Source organism: Lampetra fluviatilis, chromosome 70 (genome assembly GCF_964198595.1).
Source record: "Lampetra fluviatilis chromosome 70, kcLamFluv1.1, whole genome shotgun sequence".
Lineage (NCBI taxonomy): Eukaryota > Metazoa > Chordata > Hyperoartia > Petromyzontiformes > Petromyzontidae > Lampetra > Lampetra fluviatilis.
The window spans coordinates 2,911,829-2,935,664 of record NC_136344.1 but is presented as its reverse complement, the minus strand read 5'-3'; the positions used below and the strand labels follow the sequence as shown (position 1 = coordinate 2,935,664).

The following is a 23,836-nucleotide window of genomic DNA, read 5'->3' as shown; positions in this document are numbered from 1 at the left end:
CGCCCTCCGTTGTTGTTGGAGGGCGACTGCCTCCAACTGCCCAGTAGCGTCCTTCACGAGCCTCCTCCACTGAGGCCGATCTTGACACCGCTGGTACCAGTCATCGGCAAGTCCACTCAGCTCCACGTCCTCCTGTACCACATCACTCCATCTCTTCTCTAGCCCGTGCCGCGCCCGTTTAGCCCCCTCGATCCGGCCGAACAAAAGCTGTTTAGGCATGCGGTGGCTGGGCATGCGGGCTACATGACCCAGCCAACGCAGCCTTGCCTGCCGGAGGAGCTCACTGATGGGACTTTGCCCAGATCTTTCAAGGACTTGTGAGCTCCTCACACAATCCAGCCTGGTTAAACCCAGGATGGATCGTAGGCAGGCCAGCCTAAATGTTTCCAACCGGCGAAGATGCTCCACTAGGGGGGTCCACGTTTCGCAAGCGTAGAGAAGGGAGGGAATGACCGTGGCCGAGAAGACCTGAAGCTTCGTGCGGAGCGACAGACCAGGTAGCTTCCACACAGCGTTACGCAACCGATGAAAAGATATTGCCGCTCGACTGATTCGGAGTGAGACCTCTGCTGATAAACTGGAGCCGGTCATAAGCACACTGCCCAGGTATGGGAAACTCTCCACTCTCTCCACAACTGCCCCATCACCGATTGGGAGTTGTGGGGGTGGAGTGCCCGATGGTACAAAATACCCAGGCAGGTGCTTAGTTTTGGTGGGGCTGATGGTAAGGCCCCACCTCTTGGTGGCACACTCCAGTCTCAGCAGCAGCGTCTCCAACTCCTCTTCTGAATGAGCAGCTATTACCAAATCATCGGCATACATAACGTGGTTGACCAATAGGGAGGGAGCCATCCCTTGATCGCACCCGGGCGTCGATCAGCCTCCCATTATATCTGTACCAAATGGTAATTCCCCCGGTACAGCTTTTGAAGGCTTCACGAACTACGCAGTCGAAATAGATGTTAAATAATGTGGGAGCCAGAGGACATCCCTGTCGCACCCCAAGGTGTACAGGGAAAGGCTCCGACTCCCGGCCACGTAGTTTTACCCGGGCCCGCTCACCATCATGAAGGTCCTTAATGATCGTGAGCAGAGGGTCAGGGACTCCGAAAGCACGAAGAACAACCCAGAGCCCAGTCCTACTGATGGTATCATAGGCCTTGACCAGGTCAATAAAGCAGAGATGTAGGTCTTCTTGAAATTCCCTACACCTCTGCTGGAGCAGACGGACAGAAAATATGGCATCTGTGCAGGACCGCCCTTTCCTGAAACCGCATTGGGGCTCCGCAAGCCTCTCCTCAGCGTGCCTAGCAAGGCGATGTTGAATAATCCTTGCCAGGACCTTACCCGGCACACTGAGGAGTGAGATGCCCCTGTAGTTGTTACAGTCGGTACGGTCCCCCTTCTTAAAGAGGGGGACCACCAGGGCATCCTTCCAGTCCTGCGGAACCCGTCCAGTGGTCCAGACTGTTGTTATGATGTCATATAGGGCAGTCTGTGCACAAACGCCACCCTCCCTCAGCATTTCGCTTGGGAGATCATCTCTGCCCGGTGCCTTCCCTGGTCTCAGACTCCGGATCGCCCTCAGTACTTCCTCAACAGCTGGCACCTCAGCCAGCCACTCACAGGGGGTGACCTCTTCCAATATTTGAGGCACCGCAGCCTCAGCAGGGTTATCCCCACTTTGTGCCATGATGTTTTCCTGGCTGAGAGATTTTCCCTCCCCCAGGACCTCGCAGAAATGCTCAGCAAATCTGCAAACCTGTTCCTGGGGGTCGGAGATTGGATCACCGTTTTTTCCTCTAATGATGGTAATAGGTGTGGCGCTGCAGGTTACTTTTTTGATGGAATTAAATAGTGATTTGTGATCGCGGGCCACTGAGGCAGACTCCATCTCCTCAGCAACCCGCGACCACCACCCATCCTTACAGCGCCTTACGGCTCTCCGAACCTCCGAGCGAAGGCTGCGGTAAACCTCCTCATTCTCCGACGTGGGATGCTGTAGGCGATGAGAGTGGGCCTGTCGCTTTTTCTCAATTAACCTGAACACCTCCTCTGTCAGCCAGGGTTTCTGGGGAGGTCTGGACCGCGTACCCAAAGCAGCCATTGCAGCTGCATGAGTCACAGTCTTAAACCTCGCCCATTTACCCTCGACATCAGGTGGAGTGGGGGACGATGCCAACCCCAGCTGCAAGCAATGATGAAATTCTCGCTTGCAACTTTCATCAGCTAGCTGAGACCAGGCCACTTTTGGTTGGAATGGGGTCCTGGGTGTACACCCACCACCGGAGTGGAAGAATGGCAGGCGCATCTTACAGATGACTAGTCGATGGTCAGAGGTCAGATCAGCTCCACGGTAGGTCCTGGTGTCAAGGACATGGGCTCGCATCCGCTGGTCCGTCACTATGTAGTCCAGCAGATGTTCTTGCTTGGACCCGGCATGTATCCATGATGTTGTGTGGATGCGCCGATGCCGGAAGAGCGTGTTGGTAATTACAAGCCCATGGGCTGCACAAAAATCTAGCAGCCTTCTACCGTTATTATTGAGCTGATCTGGCCCATGCCTTCCAATCACTCCAGACCAGGTGCCAGCATCATGACCAACTCGGGCATTGAAGTCACCCAACAAGATGACTCTGTCCCGAGTGGCCACTTTAGCCAGCACCTGTGACAGGAGGTCATAGAAAGCGTCTGACTCATCGGCTTTGCCTGCATCCCTCCACGGATGTTCGTCTTCGGTGGGGGCATAAGTAACCACGACCACCACTCCTCGCCTCTGGTTGATGGGAAGGCGAGCCCAAAGTATCCTGGGGCTTACAGCTTCCCACACCTCACCGCCACGCTCCCACGCCCCCTTCATTCTTTTGTTCAGAAGAAGAGCCACACCCTGTTGTTTGGCATTCTCCTGCCCCGAGTAGAGGACTGTCCACCCCTCATGGTGGCAGGAGCCAGAACCGGTCCACCGGACCTCCTGAATGCCACAGAGATCCAGGCGGTACCGGTCCAGCTCCCGACAGAGGAGTGGCAGCCTCTCCTCCGCAGTGAGTGTTCGAACATTCCACGTGGCCATCCGCAATGGTTTTTCGTTGTTTCTGGAGGAGCCCCGAGGGTGAAAATTCAATCTCCTGGCTCCGCCAAATGGGGTTTGGCCAGGAGACGTCATAAAAGCCTGACCCCCCGGGGCCTCCGGCACAAGCTTATTAATTACAGGTTTATGTTTACTTCGTAGTTTAGTGGTGGTTAATTGAAGGTGGAGGGGTTACCAGCCCCTCGCACCCGTCCAGAGCCCCCGTTTAGCCACTGTGGTGGTCACAGACGCCATGAGGGGAGAGGCCAATGGGCATTGGCCCTCCCCCCACAGCACTGCCCACGACAGCATCACACACACACAGTGTCACACACACAGCGTCACAACCTCAGCGTCACAGCCTCAGCGTCACAACCACAGAGTCACACACACAGTGTCACACACACAGCGTCACACACACAGCGTCACACACACAGCGTCACAACCACAGAGTCACACCGCAGCAGTTGCATCACAACCGGTTGACATTGCCTCCCCCCTCCCCTCTCCTCACCCTCCTCCTCCTCGTCCTCGTCCTCCTCCTCCTCATCATCATCATCGCCATGGTGACGAGGCTCCGCCGTGCGCTCCTCCGGCGTCACCACGGCAACCGCTGGACCCTTGTCCGGGATGAGGCTGAGGTCGGGCAGGCTGCCCTCGTCCGTCGCCATCCTGACGCCGGTGAGGTCATCGGTGAGGTCATCGGTAAGGTCTTCGGTGATGTCATCGGTGAGGTCATCGGTGAGGTCATCGGTGGGATGATCGGTGAGGTCATCGGTGAGATCGGTGAGGTCATCGATGAGGTCATTGGTGAGGTCATTGGTGAAATCGGTGAGATGATTGGTGAGGTCATCGGTGAGGTCATCGGTGAGGTCATCAGTGAGATCATCGGTGAGGTCATCGGTGAGGTCATCGGTGAGGTCATTGGTGAAATCGGTTGGATCATCGGTGAGATGATTGGTGAGGTCATCAGTGAGGTCATCGGTGAGGTCATAGGTGAGGTCATCGGTGAGGTCATCGGTGAGGTCATCGGTGACATCGGTGAGGTCATCGGTGAGACCATCAACACCGTCGACACATCGGTGACATCATCGACATCAACGGCACCGCCGGCACCAGTGACACCGTCGACACCGATGACACCGATGAGATCGGTGATTCTTTATTGGGCTCCGTTTTATTTTATTTAAATGATCACAATTGCAAAGAGCAAATAGGCAAATACGCATTCCTGGAATGTGTCCACACACTCAGTGATTTGCCCGAGGAATAACTGACTAGCGCCTCTGCGTCCAGCGACCGATGCCTACTACTATATTTTGCCACTGGTAAAGGAGATGTCTCATAGTGTAAATGCTTTACCCCGAGCTCTCAATACTCTGATGGTGCGCTGTCTTTGAGTTGTACGCCTTTTGGCGTCATCTGGTCCAACACCAATGGAGACTAGGCTCTAAAGAAAGCTGTCTCGGGTGTGGACCAATCAACTTCAAGGACAGTGCATATTATTATCAGAGTTGTGTTTTTTTTTGCATTTTGACTGCTTGTGTTGTGGTTATTGAAACATGACGCCTTGTATAAAGGTGTCGGTTTTTGTACCAGTTGAAAGGGTAAAAACCTATTACTATATTTTGCCACTGGTAAAGGAGATGTCTCATAGTGTAAATGCTTTACCCCGAGCTCTCATACTCTGATGGTGCATTGTCTTTGAGTTGTACGCCTTTTGGCGTCATCTGGTCCAACACCAATGGGCTCTAAGAAAAGCTGTCTCGGGTGTGGACCAATCAACTTCAAGGACAGTGCATATCATCACCATGATCAGAGTTGTTTCTTTTTGTTTGCATTTTGACTGCTTGTGTTGTGGTTATTGCAAACATGATGCCTTGTATAAAGGTGTCGGTTTTTGTACCAGTTGAAAGGGTAAAAACCTATTACTATATTTTGCCACTGGTAAAGGAGATGTCTCATAGTGTAAACGCTTTACCCCGAGCTCTCAATACTCTGATGGTGCGTGTCTTTGAGTTGTGCGCCTTTTGGCGTCATCTGGTCCAACACCAATGGAGACTAGGCTCTAAGAAAAGCTGTCTCGGGTGTGGACCAATCAACTTCAAGGACAGTGCATATCATTATCATCATCATCAGAGTTGTTTCTTTTTGTTTGCATTTTGACTGCTTGTGTTGTGGTTATTGCAAACGTGATGCCTTGTATAAAGGTGTCAGTTTTGTACCAGTTTAAAGGGTAAAAACCTATCACTATATTTTGCATTTTGACTGCTTGTGTTGTGGTTATTGCAAACGTGATGCCTTGTATAAAGGTGTCAGTTTTGTACCAGTTTAAAGGGTAAAAACCTATCACTATATTTTGCATTTTGACTGCTTGTGTTGTGGTTATTGCAAACGTGATGCCTTGTATAAAGGTGTCAGTTTTGTACCAGTTTAAAGGGTAAAAACCTATCACTATATTTTGCATTTTGACTGCTTGTGTTGTGGTTATTGCAAACGTGATGCCTTGTATAAAGGTGTCAGTTTTTGTACCAGTTGAAAGGGTAAAAACCTATCACTATATTTTGCATTTTGACTGCTTGTGTTGTGGTTATTGCAAACGTGATGCCTTGTATAAAGGTGTCAGTTTTTGTACCAGTTGAAAGGGTAAAAACCTGTCACTATATTTTGCATTTTGACTGCTTGTGTTGTGGTTATTGCAAACGTGATGCCTTGTATAAAGGTGTCAGTTTTGTACCAGTTGAAAGGGTAAAAACCTATCACTATATTTAGCATTTTGACTGCTTGTGTTGTGGTTATTGCAAACATGATGCCTTGTATAAAGGTGTCAGTTTTTGTACCAGTTGAAAGGGTAAAAACCTATCACTATATTTTGCATTTTGACTGCTTGTGTTGTGGTTATTGCAAACGTGATGCCTTGTATAAAGGTGTCAGTTTTTGTACCAGTTGAAAAGGTAAAAACCTGTCACTATATTTTGCATTTTGACTGCTTGTGTTGTGGTTATTGCAAACGTGATGCCTTGTATAAAGGTGTCAGTTTTTGTACCAGTTGAAAGGGTAAAAACCTATCACTATACAGTGAGCATGTGATCGGAAACACACCGGGACATACAAACTGGTCGTGCCGTGGTGTGTTCTCTTGTTGGTTATTTCGGTAAAGTCACGTAGAAGGGAAGTAATAAAATAATAAAAATAAAACATAATAAAATGAAATAATTCTCACGACGTTTCGGCCAATGCTAAATTCCTCTTCATATGCACATTCTTTTGTTAAGGCGCTCCTCCTCGCTACACCTATATAAGCTCCTAGCTTGATAATGTTCTCATTCTTCGCCTGAGGACGGCTGCTTGCGTTGTGGCCGAAACGTCGTGAGAATTATTTCATTTTATTATGTTTTATTTTAATTATTTTATTACTTCCCTTCTACGTGACTTTACCGAAAGAACCAAGAAGATGAATCCCTGCAGTCACGAAAGCTTTAAATCGAAATTTAATGGTGTGTTCTGTCAGGATTTCCACGTGTCCGTTCCTCACACCACACGCCGTTGTTTTCTGCTTGTCTCAGTGTATTGAGATGGTCCCATGTGTCCATGCCCATACCTGACAAACCCCTTATCAGTGCCCCTACCTTAAGATGAGATCGGAGAGACATCGAAAACATCGATAATTGTTCTTTTTTTTACCCTATCGGCCGGGTACGGGTACGGCCGGGTACGGGTTACCCATTTGCGACCCTGGTGCAACCGGGTACGGGTAGGCCGTGGGTCACTGGTGAGTCACCGTTTGCCACTCGTTTCCCAACGTCTTGTCTCTTCTCACAATTCAAGTTCCTAGAATCAACCCACCCGCGCCTGCAACAGGGCTTCATCCCAGAGGTCGCAATCAGGTACCGATACCCGTACCCTACACCCGTACCCGGCCGGGTACGGGTGTAGGGTACGGGTAGGGTACGGGTACGGCCAGGTACGGGTAGGGTACGGGTACGGCCAGGTACGGGTAGGGTACGGGTACGGCCAGTTACGGGTAGGGTACGGGTAGGGTACGGGTACGGCCGGGTACGGGTAGGGTATGGGTACGGCCGGGTACGGGTAGGGTACGGGTAGGGTACGGGTACGGGTAGGGTACGGGTAGGGTACGGGTAGGGTACGGGTAGGGTACGGGTACGGCCGGGTACGGGTAGGGTATGGGTACGGCCGGGTACGGGTAGGGTACGGGTAGGGTACGGGTACGGCTGGGTACGGGTAGGGTACGGCCGGGTACGGGTAGGGTATGGCCGGGTACGGGTAGGGTACGGGTAGGGTACGGGTAGGGTACGGGTACGGCCGGTTACGGGTTACCCGTTTGCGACCCTGGTGCGGCCGGCTACGGGTAAGGAATCGAAAACCCGTTTGCGACCTCTGACCTGTAGGCGACGCTCTCCTCGTTGCGCCACACGAGGTTGAGGTCGGTGAGCCGCAGGAAGCGGTCGTGGAAGTAGTGCAGCTGCAGGATGCAGCACAGCAGGAAGGCCGTGGGGAGGAGGATTCGCGTGAAGAGGTCGGGCGTCGTGAACTTCTCCAGGCCCAGGTCCTTGAGCCTTGAGGGGGCGGTGAGGCGGGGTGAGGCGGGGAGGGGTGGGGAGGGGGGGCGGTGAGGTGAGGAGGGGGTGGGGGGGCGGTGAGGTGAGGTGGGGAGGGGGGGGTGAGGTGGGGAGGGTGGGGGCGGTGAGGTGGGGAGGGGAGGGGGGGGTGAGGTGGGGAGGGGGCGGTGAGGCGGGGTGAGGCGGGGAGGGGTGGGGAGGGGGGGTGGTGAGGTGGGGAGGGTGGGGGCGGTGAGGTGGGGAGGGGAGGGGGGGGGTGAGGTGGGGAGGGGGCGGTGAGGCGGGGTGAGGCGGGGAGGAGTGGGGAGGGGGTGAGGTGGGGAGGGGGGGCGGTGAGGTGAGGTGGGGAGGGGGGGGTGAGGTGGGGAGGGGGCGGTGAGGTGGGGAGGGGGTGGGGGCGGTGAGGTGGGAGGGGGAGGGCGGTGAGGTGGGGAGGGGGAGGGCGGTGGGGAGGGGGAGGGCGGTGAGGTGGGGAGGGGGGGGTGAGGTGGGGAGGGGGAGGGCGGTGAGGTGGGGAGGGGGGGGTGAGGTGGGGAGGGGGAGGGCGGTGAGGTGGGGAGGGGGGGGTGAGGTGGGGAGGGGGAGGGCGGTGAGGTGGGGAGGGGGGGGTGAGGTGGGGAGGGGGCGGTGAGGTGAGGAGGGGGTGGGGGCGGTGAGGCGGGGTGAGGCGGGGAGGGGTGGGGAGGGGGGGTGGTGAGGTGGGGAGGGTGGGGGCGGTGAGGTGGGGAGGGGGGGCGGTGAGGTGAGGTGGGGAGGGGGAGGGCGGTGAGGTGGGGAGGGGGGGGGGAGGGCGGTGAGGTGGGGAGGGGGAGGGCGGTGAGGTGGGGAGGGGGAGGGCGGTGAGGTGGGGAGGGGGGGCGGTGAGGTGAGGTGGGGAGGGGGAGGGCGGTGAGGTGGGGAGGGGGGGGGGAGGGCGGTGAGGTGGGGAGGGGGAGGGCGGTGAGGTGGGGAGGGGGAGGGTGGTGAGGTGGGGAGGGGGGGGGGAGGGCGGTGAGGTGGGGAGGGGGAGGGCGGTGAGGTAGGGAGGGGGGGGTGAGGTGGGGAGGGGGAAGGCGGTGAGGTGGGGAGGGGGGGCGGTGAGGTGGGGAAGGGGGGGGGAGGGCGGTGAGGTGGGGAGGGGGAGGGCGGTGAGGTGGGGAGGGGGGGCGGTGAGGTGGGGAGGGGGGTCGGTGAGGTGGGGAGGGGGGTCGGTGAGGTGGGGAGGGGGCGGTGAGGTGGGGAGGAGGGGCGGTGAGGTGGGGAGGGGGGAGGGCGGTGAGGTGGGGAGGGGGAGGGCGGTGAGGTGGGGCGGTGAGGTGGGGAGGGGGGGCGGTGAGGTGGGGAGGGGGGGTGAGGTGGGGAGGGGGAGGGCGGTGAGGTGGGGAGGGGGGGCGGTGAGGTGGGGAGGGGAGGGCGGTGAGGTGGGGAGGGGGGGCGGTGAGGTGAGGTGGGGAGGGGGGGGGTGAGGTGGGGAGGGGGCGGTGAGGTGAGGAGGGGGTGGGGGGCGGTGAGGTGGGGAGGGGAGGGGGCGGTGAGGTAGGGAGGGGGAGAGCGGTGAGGTGGGGAGGGGGGGGTGAGGTGGGGAGGGGGAGGGCGGTGAGGTGGGGAGGGGGGGGGTGAGGTGGGGAGGGGAGGGGGTGGTGAGGTGGGGAGGGGAGGGGGCGGTGAGGTGGGGAGGGGGAGAGCGGTGAGGTGGGGAGGGGGGGGTGAGGTGGGGAGGGGGAGGGCGGTGAGGTGGGGAGGGGGGCGGTGAGGTGGGGAGGGGGGGCGACACGGCTCCAGGATCGCCTCGAAGGGGTCCACACGCAAATCTCCCTCGGCCTAGCAACAAGGCCACAGCCTAGCAACAACGCCTCCTCAGCCTAGCAACAAGGCCCTCTCAGCCTAGCAACAAGGCCTCAGCCTAGCAACAAGGCCTCCTCAGCCTAGCAACAGGGCCCTCTCAGCCTAGCAACAAGGCCTCAGCCTAGCAACAAGGCCTCCTCAGCCTAGCAACAGGGCCCTCTCAGCCTAGCAACAAGGCCTCCTCAGCCTAGCAACAAGGCCTCCTCAGCCTAGCAACAAGGCCTCCTCAGCCTAGCAACAAGGCCTCCTCAGCCTAGCAACAAGGCCCTCTCAGCCTAGCAACAAGGCCTCCTCAGCCTAGCAACAGGGCCCTCTCAGCCTAGCAACAATGCCTCCTCAGCCTAGCAACAAGGCCTCCTCAGCCTAGCAACAAGGCCTCCTCAGCCTAGCAACAACGCCTCCTCAGCCTAGCAACAAGGCCCTCTCAGCCAAGCAACAAGGCCTCAGCCTAGCAACAAGGCCTCCTCAGCCTAGCAACAGGGCCCTCTCAGCCTAGCAACAAGGCCTCCTCAGCCTAGCAACAAGGCCTCCTCAGCCTAGCAACAGGGCCCTCTCAGCCTAGCAACAAGGCCTCCTCAGCCTAGCAACAAGGCCCTCTCAGCCTAGCAACAAGGCCTCAGCCTAGCAACAAGGCCTCCTCAGCCTAGCAACAGGGCCCTCTCAGCCTAGCAACAAGGCCTCCTCAGCCTAGCAACAAGGCCTCCTCAGCCTAGCAACAAGGCCCTCTCAGCCTAGCAACAAGGCCTCCTCAGCCTAGCAACAGGGCCCTCTCAGCCTAGCAACAAGGCCTCCTCAGCCTAGCAACAAGGCCTCCTCAGCCTAGCAACAAGGCCCTCTCAGCCTAGCAACAAGGCCTCCTCAGCCTAGCAACAAGGCCTCCTCAGCCTAGCAACAAGGCCCTCTCAGCCTAGCAACAAGGCCTCCTCAGCCTAGCAACAAGGCCTCCTCAGCTTAGCAACAAGGCCCTCTCAGCCTAGCAACAAGGCCTCCTCAGCCTAGCAACAAGGCCTCCTCAGCCTAGCAACAAGGCCTCCTCAGCCTAGCAACAAGGCCCTCTCAGCCTAGCAACAAGGCCTCCTCAGCCTAGCAACAAGGCCTCCTCAGCCTAGCAACAAGGCCCTCTCAGCCTAGCAACAAGGCCTCCTCAGCCTAGCAACAAGGCCCTCTCAGCCTAGCAACAAGGCCTCCTCAGCCTAGCAACAAGGCCCTCTCAGCCTAGCAACAAGGCCTCCTCAGCCTAGCAACAAGGCCTCCTCAGCCTAGCAACAAGGCCTCCTCAGCCTAGCAACAAGGCCCTCTCAGCCTAGCAACAAGGCCTCCTCAGCCTAGCAACAAGGCCTCCTCAGCCTAGCAACAAGGCCCTCTCAGCCTAGCAACAAGGCCTCCTCAGCCTAGCAACAAGGCCTCCTCAGCCTAGCAACAAGGCCTCCTCAGCCTAGCAACAAGGCCTCCTCAGCCTAGCAACAAGGCCCTCTCAGCCTAGCAACAAGGCCTCCTCAGCCTAGCAACAAGGCCTCCTCAGCCTAGCAACAAGGCCCTCTCAGCCTAGCAACAAGGCCTCCTCAGCCTAGCAACAAGGCCCTCTCAGCCTAGCAACAAGGCCTCCTCAGCCTAGCAACAAGGCCTCCTCAGCCTAGCAACAAGGCCCTCTCAGCCTAGCAACAAGGCCTCCTCAGCCTAGCAACAAGGCCTCCTCAGCCTAGCAACAAGGCCCTCTCAGCCTAGCAACAAGGCCTCCTCAGCCTAGCAACAAGGCCTCCTCAGCCTAGCAATGCAGGTGAGGTGAGTGGGCGAGGTGAGTGGACGAGTTGAATGGGTGAGGTGAGTGGGAAGTGGGCGAGGTGAGTGGGCGAGTTGAATGGGTGAGGTGAGTGGGTGAGGTGAGTGGGTGAGGTGAGTGGGAAGTGGGCGAAGTGAGTGGGTGAGGTGAGTGGGCGAGGTGAGTGGGCGAGTTGAATGGGTGAGGTGAGTGGGAAGTGGGCGAGGTGAGTGGGCGAGTTGAATGGGTGAGGTGAGTGGGTGAGGTGAGTGGGTGAGGTGAGTGGGAAGTGGGTGAGGTGAGTGGGCGAGGTGAGTGGACGAGTTGAATGGGTGAGGTGAGTGGGAAGTGGGCGAGGTGAGTGGGCGAGTTGAATGGGTGAGGTGAGTGGGTGAGGTGAGTGGGAAGTGGGCGAGGTGAGTGGGTGAGGTGAGTGGGCGAGGTGAGTGGGCGAGTTGAATGGGTGAGATGAGTGGGAAGTGGGCGAGGTGAGTGGGCGAGTTGAATGGGTGAGGTGAGTGGGTGAGGTGAGTGGGAAGTGGGCGAGGTGAGTGGGTGAGGTGATTGGGTGGGGTGAGGTGAGTGGGCGAGTTGAATGGGTGAGGTGAGTGGGTGAGGTGAGTGGGAAGTGGGCGAGGTGAGTCGGCGAGTTGAATGGGTGAGGTGAGTGGGTGAGGTGAGTGGGTGAGGTGAGTGGGAAGTGGGTGAGGTGAGTGGGCGAGGTGAGTGGACGAGTTGAATGGGTGAGGTGAGTGGGAAGTGGGCGAGGTGAGTGGGTGAGTTGAATGGGGTGAGGTGAATGGGAAGTGGGCGAGGTGAGTGGGCGAGTTGAATGGGTGAGGTGAGTGGGAAGTGGGCGAAGTGAGTGGGTGAGTTGAATGGGGTGAGGTGAGTGGGAAGTGGGCGAGGTGAGTGGGTGAGTTGAATGGGGTGAGGTGAGTGGGAAGTGGGCGAGGTGAGTGGGCGAGTTGAATGGGTGAGGTGAGTGGGAAGTGGGCGAAGTGAGTGGGTGAGGTGAGTGGGCGAGGTGAGTGGGCGAGTTGAATGGGTGAGGTGAGTGGGAAGTGGGCGAGGTGAGTGGGTGAGTTGAATGGGGTGAGGTGAGTGGGAAGTGGGCGAGGTGAGTGGGCAAGTTAAATGGGTGAGGTGAGTGGGTGAGGTGAGTGGGTGAGGTGAGTGGGAAGTGGGCGAGGTGAGTGGGTGAGGTGATTGGGTGGGGTGAGGTGAGTGGGCGAGGTGAGTGGGCAAGTTAAATGGGTGAGGTGAGTGGGTGAGGTGAGTGGGTGAGGTGAGTGGGTGAGGTGAGTGGGAAGTGGGTGAGGTGAGTGGACGAGTTGAATGGGTGAGGTGAGTGGGAAGTGGGCGAGGTGAGTGGGCGAGTTGAATGGGTGAGGTGAGTGGGTGAGGTGAGTGGGTGAGGTGAGTGGGAAGTGGGCGAAGTGAGTGGGTGAGGTGAGTGGGCGAGGTGAGTGGGCGAGTTGAATGGGTGAGGTGAGTGGGAAGTGGGCGAGGTGAGTGGGCGAGTTGAATGGGTGAGGTGAGTGGGTGAGGTGAGTGGGTGAGGTGAGTGGGAAGTGGGCGAGGTGAGTGGGCGAGTTGAATGGGTGAGGTGAGTGGGTGAGGTGAGTGGGTGAGGTGAGTGGGAAGTGGGCGAGGTGAGTGGGCGAGTTGAATGGGTGAGGTGAGTGGGCGAGGTGAGTGGGTGAGGTGAGTGGGTGAGGTGAGTGGGAAGTGGGCGAGGTGAGTGGGTGAGGTGAGTGGGTGAGGTGAGTGGACGAGTTGAATGGGTGAGGTGAGTGGGAAGTGGGCGAGGTGAGTGGGCGAGTTGAATGGGTGAGGTGAGTGGGTGAGGTGAGTGGGTGAGGTGAGTGGGAAGTGGGCGAAGTGAGTGGGTGAGGTGAGTGGGCGAGGTGAGTGGGCGAGTTGAATGGGTGAGGTGAGTGGGAAGTGGGCGAGGTGAGTGGGCGAGTTGAATGGGTGAGGTGAGTGGGTGAGGTGAGTGGGTGAGGTGAGTGGGAAGTGGGCGAGGTGAGTGGGCGAGTTGAATGGGTGAGGTGAGTGGGTGAGGTGAGTGGGTGAGGTGAGTGGGAAGTGGGCGAGGTGAGTGGGCGAGTTGAATGGGTGAGGTGAGTGGGTGAGGTGAGTGGGTGAGGTGAGTGGGAAGTGGGCGAGGTGAGTGGGTGAGGTGATTGGGTGGGTGGGGTGAGGTGAGTGGGTGAGGTGAGTGGGTGAGGTGAGTGGGAAGTGGGCGAGGTGAGTGGGCGAGTTGAATGGGTGAGGTGAGTGGGAAGTGGGCGAGGTGAGTGGGTGAGTTGAATGGGGTGAGGTGAGTGGGAAGTGGGCGAGGTGAGTGGGCAAGTTAAATGGGTGAGGTGAGTGGGTGAGGTGAGTGGGTGAGGTGAGTGGGTGAGGTGAGTGGGAAGTGGGTGAGGTGAGTGGGCGAGGTGAGTGGGAAGTGGGTGAGGTGAGTGGGTGAGGTGATTGGGTGGGGTGAGGTGAGTGGGCGAGGTGAGTGGACGAGGTGAGTGGACGAGTTGAATGGGTGAGGTGAGTGGGAAGTGGGTGAGGTGAGTGGGCGAGGTGAGTGGACGAGTTGAATGGGTGAGGTGAGTGGGAAGTGGGCGAGGTGAGTGGGTGAGTTGAATGGGTGAGGTGAGTGGGTGAGGTGAGTGGGAAGTGGGTGAGGTGAGTGGGCGAGGTGAGTGGGTGAGTTGAATGGGTGAGGTGATTGGGTGGGGTGAGGTGAGTGGGCGAGGTGAGTGGGAAGTGGGTGAGGTGAGTGGGCGAGGTGAGTGGACGAGTTGAATGGGTGAGGTGAGTGGGAAGTGGGCGAGGTGAGTGGGTGAGTTGAATGGGTGAGGTGAGTGGGTGAGGTGAGTGGGAAGTGGGTGAGGTGAGTGGGCGAGGTGAGTGGGAAGTGGGTGAGGTGAGCGCGACAAGGTGAGTGGGTGAAGTGAGTGGGTGAGGGTGAGCGAGGGCGAGCGAGGGTGAGCGAGGGCGGGCGAGCGAGCGAGGGTGAGCGAGGGCGGGCGAGCGAGCGCGGGCGGGCGGGCGAGCGAGCTAGGGCGGGCAAGCGAGCGAGGGCGGGCGAGCGGGCGAGCGAGGGTGAGCGAGCGAGGGTGAGCGAGCGAGCGAGGGTGAGCGAGCGAGCGAGGGTGAGCGAGCGAGCGAGGGTGAGCGAGCGAGAGCGAGGCGAGAGCGAGCGAGGGTGGGCGAGCGAGGGTGAGCGAGCGAGGGTGGGCGAGCGAGGGTGAGCGAGCGAGGGTGGGCGAGCGAGGGTGAGCGAGCGAGGGTGAGCGAGCGAGGGTGAGCGAGGGTGAGCGAGCGAGGGCGAGCGAGCGAGGGCGAGCGGACGGCGTTGCGATTGCTCAGGATGCGCGTGTGCCGTGCTCACTGGTCGATGTTGAGACGCGTCATGCTCATCCAGAGCGGGGGGAGGTCGTCGAACTGGAAGGTGTAGACGGCGATGAGCACCATCATGGTGTAGGACACCACCACCACCCAGAACCACTTGAGGACACGGCGCCACACGGAGTAGTACACCTGGGCGGGGGGGACACACAGACACACACAGACACACACACACAGACACACACACACAGACACACACACACGATGAGCACCATCATGGTGTAGGACACCACCACCACCCAGAACCACTTGAGGACACGGCGCCACACGGAGTAGTACACCTGGGCGGGGGGGACACACAGACACACACAGACACACACACACAGACACACACACACAGACACACACACACGATGAGCACCATCATGGTGTAGGACACCACCACCACCCAGAACCACTTGAGCACACGGCGCCACACGGAGTAGTACACCTGGGCGGGGGGGACACACAGACACACACAGACACACACACACAGACACACACACACAGACACACACACACGATGAGCACCATCATGGTGTAGGACACCACCACCACCCAGAACCACTTGAGGACACGGCGCCACACGGAGTAGTACACCTGGGCGGGGGGGACACACAGACACACACAGACACACACACACAGACACACACACACAGACACACACACACGATGAGCACCATCATGGTGTAGGACACCACCACCACCCAGAACCACTTGAGGACACGGCGCCACACGGAGTAGTACACCTGGGCACACACACAGACACACACACACACAGACACACACAGACACACACACAGACACACACACAGACATACACACACACACAGACACACACACAGACACACACACAGACACACACACACACAGACACACACAGACACACACACAGACACACACACACACACAGACACACACACACAGACACACACACACACAGACACACACACAGACACACACACACAGACACACACACACACAGACACACACAGACACACACACAGACACACACACAGACATACACACACACACAGACACACACAGACACACACACACAGACACACAGACACACACACAGACACACACACACAGACACACACACACAGACACACACAGACACACACACAGACACACACACAGACATACACACACACACAGACACACAGACATACACACAGACATACACACACACACACAGACACACACACAGACACACACACAGACATACACACACACACACAGACACACACACAGACACACACACAGACACACACACAGACACACACGGTGGGTTGGTGGTGGTGGGTGGCGGTGGGTGGCAGTGAATGGTGGTGGCAATGTGTGGGTGGCAGTGTACGGGTGGTGGTGGGTGGGTGGGTGGTGGTGGGTGGGTGTGTGGGTGGGTGGGTGGGTGGTGGTGGGTGGGTGGTGGTGGCGGTGTGCGGGTGGGTGGCAGTGTGTGGGTGGGTGGTGGTGTGTGGGTGGGTGGTAGTGGGTGGGTGTGTGGGTGGGTGGGTGGTGGTGGGTGGGTGTGTGGGTGGGTGGGTGGTGGTGGGTGGGTGGTGGTGTGTGGGTGGGTGGTAGTGGGTGGGTGGTGGTGGGTGGGTCGTGGTGGCGGTGTGCGGGTGGGTGGCGGTGTGCGTGTGGGTGGCAGTGTGTGGGTGGGTGGCGGTGTGTGTGTGGGTGGCAGTGTGTGTGTGGGTGGCAGTGTGTGGGTGGTTGGCAGCGTGTGGGTGGGTGGCGGTGTGTGTGTGGGTGGCAGTGTGTGGGTGGGTGGCGGTGTGTGTGTGGGTGGCGGTGTGTGTGTGGGTGGCAGTGTGTGGGTGGGTGGCAGTGTGTGGGTGGGTGGCAGTGTGTGGGTGGGTGGCAGTGTGTGGGTGGGTGGCAGTGTGTGGGTGGGTGGCAGTGTGTGTGTGTGTGTGGGTGTCAGTGTGTGTGTGGGTGTCAGTGTGTGTGTGGGTGTCAGTGTGTGTGTGAGTGTCAGTGTGTCTGTGGGTGTCAGTGTGTGTGTGGGTGTCAGTGTGTGTGTGTGGGTGTCAGAGTGTGTGTGGGTGTCAGTGTGTGTGTGTGTGGGTGTCAGTGTGTGTGTGGGTGTCAGTGTGTGTGTGGGTGTCAGTGTGTGTGTGTGTGTCAGTGTGTGTGTGGGTGTCAGTGTGTGTGTGGGTGGCAGTGTGTGTGTGGGTGTCAGTGTGTGTGTGTGTGGGTGTCAGTGTGGGTGTCAGTGTGTGTGTGGGTGTCAGTGTGTGTGTGGGTGGCAGTGTGTGTGTGGGTGGCAGTATGTGTGTGGGTGTCAGTGTGTGTGTGGGTGGCAGTGTGTGTGTGGGTGTCAGTGTGTGTGTGGGTGGCAGTATGTGTGTGGGTGTCAGTGTGTGTGTGGGTGGCAGTGTGTGTGTGGGTGTCAGTGTGTGTGTGGGTGGCAGTGTGTGTGTGGGTGTCAGTGTGTGTGTGGGTGTCAGTGTGTGTGTGTGTGTCAGTGTGTGTGTGGGTGTCAGTGTGTGTGTCAGTGTGTGTGTGGGTGTCAGTGTGTGTGTGGGTGTCAGTGTGTATGTGTGTGGGTGTCAGTGTGTGTGTGTGTGGGTGTCAGTGTGTGTGTCAGTGTGTGTGTGGGTGTCAGTGTGTGTGTGGGTGTCAGTGTGTGTGTCAGTGTGTGTGTGGGTGGCAGTGTGTGTGTGGGTGGCAGTATGTGTGTGGGTGTCAGTGTGTGGGTGGGTGTCAGTGTGTGTGTGGGTGTCAGTGTGTGTGTGTGTGGGTGGCAGTGTGTGTGTGTGGGTGTCAGTGTGTGTGTGTGTGGGTGTCAGTGTGTGGGTGGGTGTCAGTGTGTGGGTGTCAGTGTGTGTGTGGGTGTCAGTGTGTGTGTAGGTGTCAGTGTGTGTGTGGGTGACAGTGTGTGTGTGGGTGTCAGTGTGTGTGTGTGTGGGTGTCAGTGTGTGTGTGTGTGTGGGTGTCAGTGTGTGTGTGGGTGTCAGTGTGTGTGTGTGGGTGTCAGTGTGTGTGTGTGTGGGTGTCAGTGTGTGTGTGGGTGTCAGTGTGTGTGTGTGTGGGTGTCAGTGTGTGTGTGTGTGTGGGTGACGGGTGGCTACCTGGTAGAGCGCCACACAGGAGAGAAACAGCACCATGTAGATGATCTTGTAGACCACCATCCTCCCCTCGAGACTCACGAAAAAGAACATCCCTCCGCACACGTAGATCCAGTACTTGATGAAGACGCCCATCACCATGCCTCCAATCATCTGCACCACCACGCTCTCCTTCTCGCCCTTCAGCTCTGCGGGGAACGGACACGCGCACACCACGCACACACACACATGCACACACACGCACACGCACACAAACGCACACGCACGTACATGCATGCACGCACACGCACACACACACGCATGCATACACACACATACACGAACGCACACGCATGCACACACGAACACACACACACGCATGCACACGCACGCACACGCACGAACGCACACGCACGTACACACACGCACGCACACACACGAACGCACACACACACACGAACATACATATGCACGCACGCACACGCATGCACACGCACGCACACACACGAACACACACGCACACGCACACACACACGAACATACACACGCACACACACACACGCACACACACACACGAACATACACACGCACGCACACACACAAACGCACACACACAAACTCACACACACATACACGCACACACACACACGAACGCACACACACGCACACACACACACGAACTCACACACACACGCACACACACACACGAACGCACACACACACGCACACACACACACGAACTCGCACACACGCATGCACATACAAGCACACGCAGGCACACACACACACGCACAGAGGCGAAAGTGAGCTTGTGGGTGTCTGTGTGAGACCACGGGTCTCTTCTCCTGTGAGCCTGTGGGTTTGTGCGCGGTTTCAACATTCAGCGTCCCATCATTAGAAGCAGCAGCAGCAGTAGCAGCAGAGTCAGGCTCTGCTGAGTCAATGCTGCTGAACTGGCCCAGATGTTTACAAGCCCAGGACCGGTTGCGACATTCTGTGTCTCCACGCGTTCAGAGTCATTTGACTGGTGCTATGAATTTCCACGCGATGAAGATGATGATGACGATGATGATGATGACGATGATGATGACGATGATGACGACGATGATGATGATGACGACGATGATGATGATGATGACGATGACGACGACGATGATGATGATGATGACGATGACGACGACGATGATGACAATGATGACGATGATGATGATGACAATGATGATGACGATGATGACAATGATGACGATGATGACGATGAGGACGATGATGACAATGATGACGATGATGATGACAATGATGACGATGATGATGATGACAGTGATGATGACGATGATGACAATGATGACGATGACGACGATGATGACGATGACGACGATGATGACGATGATGATGACAATGATGATGACGATGATGACAATGAGTCATGTGATTCAGCTGCTATCATTTGCCATGCCCCAGGTCGCTTCTAAATAACAACCACAACCCAGCAGCTGAGCAGGGGCCAGCTTACCTTGTAACATAAAAAAATACTCAAAATAGTTTCACTCCCATCGTTTGTATATTTAAAAATATTTTTTAAAACCCCATGACCCCGTGACCCCGTGGCCCCCTGCACCCGTGCCCCCGTGACCCCGTGCCCCCATGACCCCGTGGCCCCGTAACCCCGTGCCCCCATGACCCCGTGGCCCCCTGCCCCGTGACCCCCGTGACCCCCTGCCCCGTGGACCCGTGACCCCGTGGCCCCCTGCCCCATGCCCCCGTGCCCCCGTGAACCCGTGACCCCGTGGCCCCCTGCCCCGTGACCCCGTGCCCCCGTGACACCGTGACCCCGTGACCCCGTGCCCCCGTGACCCCGTGGCCCACCTGCTTCCTCCGCAGCGGCCATGCCCGTCTGCACCATGAGCTCGTTCTTGCGCTCGGCACGCCGCTCCGTGATGAACTGCCGCAGGAGCACCCAGAAGGTGAGCGTGTAGAGCAGCTGCCAGGGTCACGGTGACAACGAGATGGGGGGGGGGGGGGGTGAGAGACACGCGGCTGGGTCAGGGTGGGTGGCTGAGTGAGTGGGTGGGTGGGTGAGTGGGTGGGTGAGTGAGTGAGAGAGTGACTGACTGAGTAGGTGAGTGGGTGGGTGGGCGAGTGGGTGAGTGAATGAGTGAGTGACTGAGTGAGTGACTGAGTGGGTGAGTGACTGAGTGGGTGAGTGACTGAGTGGGTGACTGAGTAAGTGACTGAGTGAGTGACTGAGTGGGTGAGTGACTGAGTGGGGAGAGACACGCGGCTGGGTCAGCGTGTAGAGCAGCTGCCAGGGTCACGGTGACAACGAGATGGGGGGGGGGGGGGTGAGAGACACGCGGCTGGGTCAGGGTGGGTGGCTGAGTGAGTGGGTGGGTGGGTGAGTGGGTGGGTGAATGAGTGGGTGGGTGACTGAGTGAATGAATGAGTGGGTGGGCGAGTGAGTGAGTGCGTGCGTGAGTGAGTGGGTGAATGGGTGAGTGACTGAGTGGGTGGGTGGGTGAGTGAGTAACAGAGTGACTGACTGACTGAGTGCGTGAGAGGGTGGGCGAGTGAGTGAGTGGGTGAATGAGTGAGTGGGTCCGTGAGTGACAGTTGACTGACTGAGTGAATGGGTGGGTGGGCGAGTGAGTGAATGAGTGGGTGTGTGAGTGAGTGAGTGACTGAGTGGGTGAGTGACTGAGTGGGGAGAGACACACGGCTGGCTCAGCGTGTAGAGCAGCTGCCAGGGTCACGGTGACAACGAGATGGGGGGGGGGGGGTGAGAGACACACGGCTGGGTCAGGGTGGGTGGCTGAGTGAGTGGGTGGGTGAGTGAGTGGGTGGGTGAATGAGTGGGTGGGTGACTGAGTGAATGAATGAGTGGGTGGGCGAGTGAGTGAGTGCGTGCGTGAGTGAGTGGGTGAATGGGTGAGTGACTGAGTGGGTGGGTGGGTGAGTGAGTAACAGAGTGACTGACTGACTGAGTGCGTGAGAGGGTGGGCGAGTGAGTGAGTGGGTGAATGAGTGAGTGGGTCCGTGAGTGACAGTTGACTGACTGAGTGAATGGGTGGGTGGGCGAGTGAGTGAATGAGTGGGTGTGTGAGTGAGTGAGTGACTGAGTGGGTGAGTGACTGAGTGGGGAGAGACACACGGCTGGCTCAGCGTGTAGAGCAGCTGCCAGGGTCACGGTGACAACGAGATGGGGGGGGGGGGGTGAGAGACACACGGCTGGGTCAGGGTTGGTGGCTGAGTGAGTGGGTGGGTGAGTGAGTGGGTGGGTGAATGAGTGGGTGGGTGACTGAGTGAATGAATGAGTGGGTGGGCGAGTGAGTGAGTGCGTGCGTGAGTGAGTGGGTGAATGGGTGAGTGACTGAGTGGGTGGGTGGGTGAGTGAGTGAGTAACAGAGTGACTGACTGACTGAGTGCGTGAGAGGGTGGGCGAGTGAGTGAGTGGGTGAATGAGTGAGTGGGTCCGTGAGTGACAGTTGACTGACTGAGTGAATGGGTGGGTGGGCGAGTGAGTGAATGAGTGGGTGTGTGAGTGAGTGAGTGACTGAGTGGGTGAGTGACTGAGTGGGGAGAGACACACGGCTGGCTCAGCGTGTAGAGCAGCTGCCAGGGTCACGGTGACAACGAGATGGGGGGGGGGGGGTGAGAGACACACGGCTGGGTCAGGGTGGGTGGCTGAGTGAGTGGGTGGGTGAGTGAGTGGGTGGGTGAATGAGTGGGTGGGTGACTGAGTGAATGAATGAGTGGGTGGGCGAGTGAGTGAGTGCGTGCGTGAGTGAGTGGGTGAATGGGTGAGTGACTGAGTGGGTGGGTGGGTGAGTGAGTAACAGAGTGACTGACTGACTGAGTGCGTGAGAGGGTGGGCGAGTGAGTGAGTGGGTGAATGAGTGAGTGGGTCCGTGAGTGACAGTTGACTGACTGAGTGAATGGGTGGGTGGGCGAGTGAGTGAATGAGTGGGTGTGTGAGTGAGTGAGTGACTGAGTGGGTGAGTGACTGAGTGGGGAGAGACACAGGCTGGCTCAGCGTGTAGAGCAGCTGCCAGGGTCACGGTGACAACGAGATGGGGGGGGGGGGGTGAGAGACACACGGCTGGGTCAGGGTGGGTGGCTGAGTGAGTGGGTGGGTGAGTGAGTGGGTGGGGTGAATGAGTGGGTGGGTGACTGAGTGAATGAATGAGTGGGTGGGCGAGTGAGTGAGTGCGTGCGTGAGTGAGTGGGTGAATGGGTGAGTGACTGAGTGGGTGGGTGGGTGAGTGAGTAACAGAGTGACTGACTGACTGAGTGCGTGAGAGGGTGGGCGAGTGAGTGAGTGGGTGAATGAGTGAGTGGGTCCGTGAGTGACAGTTGACTGACTGAGTGAATGGGTGGGTGGGCGAGTGAGTGAATGAGTGGGTGTGTGAGTGAGTGAGTGACTGAGTGGGTGAGTGACTGAGTGGGGAGAGACACACGGCTGGCTCAGCGTGTAGAGCAGCTGCCAGGGTCACGGTGACAACGAGATGGGGGGGGGGGGGTGAGAGACACACGGCTGGGTCAGGGTGGGTGGCTGAGTGAGTGGGTGGGTGAGTGAGTGGGTGGGTGAATGAGTGGGTGGGTGACTGAGTGAATGAATGAGTGGGTGGGCGAGTGAGTGAGTGCGTGCGTGAGTGAGTGGGTGAATGGGTGAGTGACTGAGTGGGTGGGTGGGTGAGTGAGTAACAGAGTGACTGACTGACTGAGTGCGTGAGAGGGTGGGCGAGTGAGTGAGTGGGTGAATGAGTGAGTGGGGTCCGTGAGTGACTGAGTGACTGACTGAGTGAATGGGTGGGTGGGCGAGTGAGTGAATGAGTGGGTGTGTGAGTGAGTGAGTGACTGAGTGGGTGAGTGACTGAGTGGGGAGAGGACACACGGCTGGCTCAGCGTGTAGAGCAGCTGCCAGGGTCACGGTGACAACGAGATTGGGGGGGGGGGGGGGGTGAGAGACACACGGCTGGGTCAGGGTGGGTGGCTGAGTGAGTGGGTGGGTGAGTGAGTGGGTGGGTGAGTGAGTGAGAGAGTGACTGACTGAGTAGGTGAGTGGGTGGGTGGGCGAGTGGGTGAGTGAATGAGTGGGTGAATGAGTGAGTGAGTGACTGAGTGGGTGAATGAGTGGGTGAGTGACTGAGTGGGTGAATGAGTGGGTGAGTGACTGAGTGGGTGAATGAGTGGGTGAGTGACTGAGTAGGTGGGTGAGTGAGTGACTGAGTGAATGACTGAGTGGGTGAATGAGTGGGTGAGTGACTGAGTGGGTGGGTGAGTGAGTGACTGAGTGAGTGACTGAGTGGGTGAGTGACTGAGTGGGTGAGTGACTGAGTGGGGAGAGACACGCGGCTGGGTCAGCGTGTAGAGCAGCTGGCCAGGGGCACGGTGACAACGAGATTGGGGGGAAGGGGGAGAGACACGCGGCTGAGTCAGGGTGGGTGACTGAGTGAGTGAGTGGGCAAGTGAGTGGGTAGGCGAAGTGGGCGAGTGGGTGAGTGGGTGAGTGAGTGACAGAGTGACTGACTGAGTGAGTGAGTGGGCAAGTGAGTGGGTGGGCGAATGGGTGAGTGGGTGAATGAGTGAGTGAGTGAGTGAATGAGTGGGTGGGTGAGTGAGTGGGTGAATGAGTGAGTGGGTCAGTGAGTGACAGAGTGAGTGACTGACTGAGTGAGTGGGTGGGTCGGTGGGTGCGTGGTTGGGTGGGCGAGTGAGTGAATGAGTGGGTGGGTGAGTGAGTAACAGATTGAGTGAGTGGGTGGGTGGGCGAGTGAGTGACTGAGTGAGTGAGTGAGTGAATGAGTGGGTGGGTGAGTGGGTGGGTGGGTGGGCGAGTGAGTGACTGAGTGGGGAGAGACACGCGGCTGGGTCAGGGTGTAGTGAGTGGGTGACTGAGTGAGTGAGTGGGTGAGTGACTGACTAAGTGAGTGGGTGTGTGAGTGACAGAGTGACTCACTGAGTGGGTGAGTGAGTGGGTGGGTGGGTGGGCGAGTGAGTGGGTGGGTGGGTGAATGACTGAGTGAGCGAGTGACTGACTAACTGAGTGAGTGGGTGAGTGACTGACTGAGTGAGTGGGTGTGTGAGTGAGTGACAGAGTGACTCACTGAGTGGGTGCGTGAGTGGGTGGGTGGGCGAGTGAGTGGGTGGGTGAGTCACTGAG

General features: G+C 58.1%; 2 protein-coding genes across 2 annotated transcripts in view; both read right to left on the bottom strand.

Annotated features, from left to right (window-relative positions):
- LOC144952843 (piezo-type mechanosensitive ion channel component 2-like) overlaps positions 1 to 14,816 on the bottom strand; it is a 30,469-nt gene extending 15,653 nt beyond the window's left edge. Inside the window, exons 1-3 of the mRNA XM_078883313.1 lie at positions 14,625 to 14,816; positions 7,471 to 7,644; positions 3,582 to 3,739 (exon numbers count right to left, since the gene is read on the bottom strand). Of these exons, the coding sequence (XP_078739439.1) occupies positions 3,582 to 3,739; positions 7,471 to 7,644; positions 14,625 to 14,710 (418 nt within the window). The 5' untranslated portion in view covers positions 14,711 to 14,816. The remainder of the gene's footprint in view (positions 1 to 3,581; positions 3,740 to 7,470; positions 7,645 to 14,624) is intronic.
- A 31-nt stretch (positions 14,817 to 14,847) lies between these two features.
- Positions 14,848 to 23,836, bottom strand: part of LOC144952842 (piezo-type mechanosensitive ion channel component 2-like) — a 31,805-nt gene continuing 22,816 nt past the window's right edge. The window contains exons 10-12 of the mRNA XM_078883311.1: positions 19,543 to 19,657; positions 17,704 to 17,888; positions 14,848 to 15,071 (exon numbers count right to left, since the gene is read on the bottom strand). Of these exons, the coding sequence (XP_078739437.1) occupies positions 14,856 to 15,071; positions 17,704 to 17,888; positions 19,543 to 19,657 (516 nt within the window). The 3' untranslated portion in view covers positions 14,848 to 14,855. The remainder of the gene's footprint in view (positions 15,072 to 17,703; positions 17,889 to 19,542; positions 19,658 to 23,836) is intronic.